The following is a 6955-nucleotide window of genomic DNA, read 5'->3' as shown; positions in this document are numbered from 1 at the left end:
GTCTGTCCAGGGCCAGCTGGGGGGGGTGGTCAGAGACGTGCTGGTCCCCCTCGGCAGCCCACTGACAGCTTGTCTCCTCGCTGGACTCATGATCTGTTGGCCCCGTGTCTGCCCAGCACACAGTGGTAGAGTCTCTGCGTGGACACAGTGAGGGGTAGCACTGGCAGTTGGGGTATCCTGAGGTTCTATGATGCAGGGTGGCGAGGACAGGTAGCGCTCAGGGTCTTTTACAAGTGACAGCCATGACGGGTCAGACTAGACTCAGTGGAGAGGGGCTTAGGAGTGAAGGCAGGGTAGAGGGCTGACCCTTCCCCAGGACAGGCCCTGGGCCACCCCAGGCCAAGAGCACATGTGTGGGAATTGAGAGTTGAGGGCTGGGCAGCAGGGACGGGTGGGGGGCACATGTGGAGAAACGTGGAGCTGGGTGGTCACAGAAGGGGTTCCCAGCAGGAGACTCCTGTGGCCCACAGAGCTGCAGGGTCCTGTGGGAGTCCCCTTCACCCCTGTGCAGGCCCTGCTGCCACCTCCACCCCAAGAGCTGCCAGGGGCTGGAAGAACCTGTGGGATCCTGGCTCCAGAGGGCCAGCACCCAGGAGGCCACTGTAGCCCAGGGTCTCCCTTCTTCCAGCCGCTCTGCCAGGGCCTGAGAGCGGAACAGGGCTGAGGGTGGGCAGCACTGGGAGGAAGCCCTGGGGGACCGGGGAAGGTGGGCAGGCTCCAGCTCCCTCCCCATCTACTGCAGGTATTTCCCACCTTCGTTGCTCTGGGTCTCAATGACCTTCCATTTGTTTCAGAAGTGATAACAGGTGGTTCCATCTCATTCTGGCCAGGCCCACTGAGCAAAGGCCTCAGGGCCCGAGGGGGTCTTAAGGGCCTGCCTTGGCTGCCACTCCATGTAAGGGGCTCTGCTTCCTGGGGCAGGTCTCACCCCACCTACCTGCTTCAAAGAGGCAAACCCAGAAAGTGTCCAGAGCCCCAGAGGCCTGAAGAGCCTGGACTTGGAGACCCCGTCTCTTCTCCCAGGGACAGATTTCTGAAATGGGCAGGAACAGAAATATAGAGAGGACAGTCCCCTGAGACATAAGTCTAAAGTCAACTTTGCTACTTAACTGCTTATAGCACAAGGATTTTGAGTATATATTTTGTTGTAAATAAAGCAGTTTGCTTTTTTTGTTAAAAAAAAAAGACCCCCTCCTACTCATGCAAGAGGGGAAGCTGACATGTGGAGACCCCCAGACCCCCTTCCAAACCTGGGGGTGGGCTAGGCAGTGCAGGGCCTGGAGGGTACCCCATGGGCTTAGCGACCGAGGGCTGCACCTGAGGCTTAGATTACAAAGGTTTATTTAGAAAATAGTTTGGTAGTTTGGGACGTTTGCTTTGGGCAAACATTTAAATACTTTCAGTAACCAAAGATTGTTGGTGCCCTCTTCCTCCTCCCCCCAGGTCCTGGGGAAGTCAGCCCTTGTTTCGGGAATACTGGGTGGTGTGTTTGGGAGGAAGCTCCTTTCTCACCCATTGAGGGGAGGGGTTGCGTCCAACACGCAGTCTACAAGTCCACTCAACGCAGACCTCGGCAATGCTCCAGCACCTGGATCCGGCCTGGAGCCCCAGAAGCAGCCCCTGGCTGAGATGGGAAGACGAAGGCTCTCCCCTTTCTCCCTCTCAATCCCCGGAGGCCCAGCTGTGTCTCTGTCTAGCTTCTGCCCTGCTGCGCCCTCTCTCCCCTGTGCCCTGGAAGCCAGTCCATCCCTGGGTCTCTGGGGAGAAGCCCTCACACCCCGCGGGAGTGATCAGGAGGGCAGGCCCATCAGCCCCATGTCACTGTCGGAAGCCCCTTCTCCTGCGTCGGAAGAGGATGTGCTTGAAGGAGCGCCGGAAGTCCTGGTTGAAGACCGTGTAGATGACCGGGTTGAGCGAGCTGTTGCAGTAGCCGATCCAGAAGAAGAACTTAAAGAGCGGGTCAGGCAGCTGGCAGGCCTCGCGGCAGATGCCGTACAGACTGTAGCTGAAGAAGAAAGGGAACCAGCAGAGCACGAACACGCCCATGACCACGGCCAGCACGAAGGTGAAGCGCTTCTCCCGCGCCTGGGCCACCTTGCGGCGGCAGACGCTGCTGCGCGCCCGGCGCCGGCGCGACAGGAAGAACTCGACGGAGCGCGAGCTGGCGCGCGACAAGCGCCCGCCAGGACCCGGGGACCGGGCTGCCGCCAGGGCGCCCTGGTCAGCAGGCGGGGTCCCGGGCCCCGGCACACCCGCGTCCCCCTCGGCGCCCGCGCGCCGCCGTCCGCCCCGCCGCAGCGCGCCCCGGCGCCGCCGCCTCTCAGCGGCGCTGCTCTCGTCTGGCTCCACGTCGGCGCGCGGGGGTGCGCAGTGCCCGTTCTCGCCCGCCGCCGTGCCCAGCCCGTTCTCAGTGGTCGGAGATGCGCCGTCGGGGCCCGCGGGAGCGCGCTTCTCGCTGAGTGTGCGCGTGCGCAGCTTGGCTACCCGGTAAATGCGCGCATAGACCAGGCCCATGATGAGGCAGGGCGCGAAGAAGGAGCCGATGCAGGAGGACAGGATGTACCAGGTCTCGTCGTTGAGGCCGCACTGAGGGTAGGCGGCTCCGTCGGGCTGACGGTAGAAGGAGACCAGCGGTGGGAAGGAGATGACGGCCGAGATGAGCCACACAGCCACGATTGTGGCCTTAACTCGGCGAGGCGTGCGCTTCAGGTTGTACTCGACGGCCTGCGTCACCGACCAGTAGCGGTCCAGGCTGATGGCGCACAGGTGCACGATGGACGAGGTGCAGAAGAGCACGTCGAGTGCCAGGTACACACCGCACCACACCTGCCCAAAGTACCAGTAGGCCATGAGCTCATTGGCCAGCGAGAAGGGCATAACCAGCGTGGCCACCAGGATGTCGGCCGAGGCCAGCGACACCAGGAAGAGGTTCTGTGGCGCGCGCAGAGCCCGACTGGTCAGCACGGCGATTACCACCAGCACGTTGCCCACCACGGTGAAGACGATGAGGAAGCCCACCACGGCCGCCAGCCCCGCCACAGCGCCGGCCGAGTACTGGCCTGGCGGCGGCCCCCAGGTAGCCCCTGAGGCGTTGGCGCCCCCGCCGCTGCCCCCGTTGCTGGCGCCGCTCGCGTTGGGGCCCTCCGCCGCCGCCACCGCCAGCGCAGCCGCCAGCGCCGGGGAAGCCATGGTTCTCCCGCGAGCTACGCGGTCCTGCCAGGAGCCGGGGAGCAGCCGCGGCAGCTCAGGCGCCCCCCAGCCCGGGTCGGCGCCCGCATCGCCGCCTGCTCCTCGGGCGTGCCCGCCAGGAACCGCGGCGCCCTGTAGCCGGCCCTTGGCCGTGGTGGCCCGGCGGGCGGCGCGCCGGAGAGCGTGGCTGCCGGGCTCCCTGCAGCTGCCGCGCGCGTAAGTGCAGAGCTGGAGGCGCCCGGAGCGAGCGGAGACGCGGCGGTTGGGGGAAGGGGGGCAGGTACCAGGGTCCTCACGCGGCCCCGCCCTCGGCCCCGCTCACTGGGAGCGTCCCGGCCACGAGCCCACGGCGACACGGCGTCCCAGCCGGCGCGCCTGAACGGCTCCACGGTCCCGGCGCCCGGCCCGGGCGCAGGCTGCAGGCGGCGTTGGCCCCAGCGCTCCGCCTCCCATCCAGCCAGCTAGCGCTTGGCGCGCCGGGACGCGGGATGCGGCTCCTCCGGGCCCCCGCGCCCAGCCTCCTGCTCCAACTTTACTTTCCCAGGCTGGGCGCCGGCACAGCCGCCAGTCCTCCGGCTGCTCCCGGGCGCGGGCGCCCCCCGCGGTCCGCGCTCGGCCGTGCGGGCGCCGCCTCGCCTGTCTTGCTCGCCAGTGCTGCGCCGCCGCCGCCTCCGCCGCTGCCGTGCGCTCGGCGCGAGTGCAGCCGCCGGGCTCGGTTTCCAACTTGGGTCGAGTTGCGCAGCGGGGAGGGCGCGCGGGGCGGGGCGCCGGGCAGGCCCGCGCCACCGGCCCGGGGGGGAGCGGGCCGGGCGCCCGAGCCCGCGGCCGCCTTGGCGAACCTGCCCGCGCGGCGCCGGGGAGGAGTCCGGGGCGGCGGCGCGGGGCGCGCGCTCGACTAGGGCGCCCCCTCCAGGGCCAACTGCAGCCTGCGGGACTGGGCTGATCACGGCTGGCCTGGGCGGTGAGTTCTAGAAGCCTGCTCTTTCTAAGACGGGCGGCTCCTTCACCTCCCCCGGCACAGGCTCTGGCGCGCGCCGGCGTGCAAACCAGCGTGCAGCTTGGCTAGCTCGGGGTCCACGGCTTGATTTGAGAGCGAGCCTCTTGCGCCTGACAGCGGACGCGGCACCGCCTAGTGCATACTGGCCCTGTCAGGCTTGGGGTCGGTGCTCCCCTGCAGAGCCACCTCCTCAACCGGCCTCAGTTCCCTCCCCTGCCAGCTTCCCAGAGCCGCTGAAGCATGAATCATAACAGCGGTGCCTGTGGAAGCCCTGGGCAGGCTCCCAAGCTCTGTGCCCATGTTGGCAGTTATCGAAGTTTACTTCTTACGCTGCGTAACCCTGCTTTTAAAGGCTGGGGGAATGTTCAGAATCACTGCCTTTGACAAACCCTACCGCTGCCTGATGACGGGTGGTCTTGTGGGAGCAGGCCCCAGGGAGAGCATCTCTGGGCATCCATTATGAAAGGTACTGTCACTGGGGTCTGGGCTGAGTGTTGGGTCCTGGTCCCTGCCTTCAGGCAGCCCTGGGCTGTGGGAGGCAGAATAGGGAGGAGGGGGCCCAGGACTAGCTGGAGTTCCCAGGCCCTACATCTCCCTGCAGGGTGGAGGGAGGACCATCCACACAGTCTAGAAATGCGTGTGCCCTAGCCAGGGGCTCTCCCTTGCCCTCAGATGTGAGAGAGGCAGGGAAACTTGTTGTGACATGGCCTCTGTGCCCAAGAGGCATGTGGGGAAGTCTTTGGGTGCTTTCTTCTCCCCCATCAGCAGTGCCCACAACTGTGCCACTGTGGAGTGACTCTGTCTCTGAGCTCCTGACAGGGGCCAGCTTTAGCATCTGGTCTGAACTCAGGCTGGGCAGCCTTAATCAGGGGGCACTGCTGTCATAGCAGATGCCACCATAGACCTCTGGCCTCTGGATACCTCTGGCAGGTAACCAGCCATAGCCAGGCAGAAATCAAGCATTCTGGGTGGTGGGCTTGCCAGCAGCAGGGTTCAAGTGGAGCACCAAGCCTCCTGTGTCAGTCCTGGGCATTTATATACATGGGAGCAGCAAAGAGCCCTGACCGGCATGTGAAAGGTGCCGTCCAGAGAGGGGACAACCACTGTCGTTGTTAAAAAGCTCTTTTGGTCCTGGAGGGTTAAAAATGCCATGATCAGGACCCCTGGGTTTGCCTTGTGTAGAAGCTCGCACACGCTGTGTTCTCCATCATGGGGCGCTCGAGCCCTGCTCTGTGGGCCAGTCATCTTGTGCAGAGCGCAGGGAGGCCGGGCCTTGTGGCGCTTGCTATTGGGGTGGACAGTGCCCACCCTGAGATGGATGCACTGAGCATCACTGAGGCCCTGGGGCTCCTTCCCGGCCTGTGGGAAGGTTTCCAGAGGAGGTGTCCATGTGCATTTGAAGAATGAGAAAGAGAGGCTGTGCTCCCTGGGGGAGGGGGCTTTTGCTCTGGAGGTGTGGGGAGCCAGAGGAAGATCCAGGCAAAGGCTGTGGCATTGGTCAGATGCAGGTGTTGGAGAGATGGCTCCTCCCCTGGCAGCTGGCCCCCACCCCCAGATCAGGGCTCTTGTCTTGAGAAGTGTTTTAGAGGATACAGGGGGCTGTGGGGAGGTCCATCTGGGCCCTGGCTCCACGGGCAGCCTCGTGTTTGCAGGCGGTGGCGGCCAGCACAGGCATTCGCAGGAGAAGGAGCAGAGCAAGACCTGGGCCTGAAGCCAGCAGGACTTCACACTGCTCAGGCAGCAGCTCCCAAGGCCAGGTCAGCCGAGGGCGCTTGGAGTGCCCAGCCTGTGAGTGGCCCAGCCCTGGGCAGAGACACTGACTTCCTGTTGCCTGATGCTGCTGACCATATCTCCTAAAATGCAGAGGAGGGGCCATCCAAGGGCTGCGAGGCAGAGGGCACCAAGCTCTCCCCTTGGGAGCCCTGGGCTCTGCTGGGGCTGCATGGTACATGGCCTTCCTGGTGCCGAGGCCCCAGGAGGGTGCTGTTTGCAAGGGAGCTAGAGAAGCCTCTTTGTCCAGATGTTGAAAATTTGGCTTGTCAGACTGCTCCAGATATCTGCAGCCAGCCAATGGCGTGTGCCCAGAAAGATGCCTGTCCTGTGAGTGGTTGGCGACCAGGCCCAGGCTGGGCTTAAGTGAGGTGGGAGAATGCTGTGGGGGTCGGCTGCCCTGGTGGGTGTGTCTGTGCACACATGCGTGGGAGCATGTCAGGAGGGGGCAGGTGCCTCCCAGGGGGAAAGCTGCATGGAGCTGGAAATGCTGGGACTGCAGAGACAGAGCTCATCCCACCCCAGAAGAGCAGGTTGGTCCCTCCAGGGCCACAGACACAGCTGCCGTGCCAGGGCCAGGGCCACCCTGAGTGCTGTGCACCATACCTCATGAGCAGCCTTGGCATGTGCAGAGGGGAGCTGGTCCTGAGCTACCTTGGCTTGCACAGATGTGCATGCCCACACACACCTCTTAAATGCACGTGTGTCCACACTTGCATACATGTATCCCCAAGTACCTGTGTCCTGTGTGTACATGTTCACGTTCATGTGCATGCAAACACAAACACCCTGCATGCACACGTCCACACACTGTGCATAAAGCACTGCATGCATGTCTGTACGTGCCCCTCATGTGCAGTGTACCACATATGTGCCCAGGTGCACATGTAATGTATGTATAGGTATATGCATTTTAGTGTATGTATATGTGTGTGCACATTTGCATGCTTACAGTGCACAAGTCTACTCATACATGTGAGTATGCACACTAGCATGCAC

General features: G+C 63.6%; 1 protein-coding gene across 1 annotated transcript; it reads right to left on the bottom strand.

Moving 5' to 3' along the window:
* Positions 1-1818: 1818 nt before the first annotated feature.
* On the bottom strand, positions 1819-3189 carry Adra2c (adrenoceptor alpha 2C). The gene has a single exon (XM_077110184.1). It carries the CDS (start codon positions 3187-3189, stop codon positions 1819-1821), a length of 1371 nt encoding a protein of 456 aa, XP_076966299.1.
* Between the last annotated feature and the right edge of the window lie 3766 nt (positions 3190-6955).

Source organism: Callospermophilus lateralis, chromosome 8 (assembly GCF_048772815.1).
Source record: "Callospermophilus lateralis isolate mCalLat2 chromosome 8, mCalLat2.hap1, whole genome shotgun sequence".
Lineage (NCBI taxonomy): Eukaryota > Metazoa > Chordata > Mammalia > Rodentia > Sciuridae > Callospermophilus > Callospermophilus lateralis.
The sequence above is the reverse complement of the archived record's forward strand: the minus strand, read 5'-3'. Positions and strand labels throughout refer to the sequence as shown.

Bases quoted from the DNA above. Each gene is read 5' to 3' on its own strand.
- Adra2c (XM_077110184.1), bottom strand. From the start codon at position 3,189: ATGGCTTCCCCGGCGCTGGCGGCTGCGCTGGCGGTGGCGGCGGCGGAG.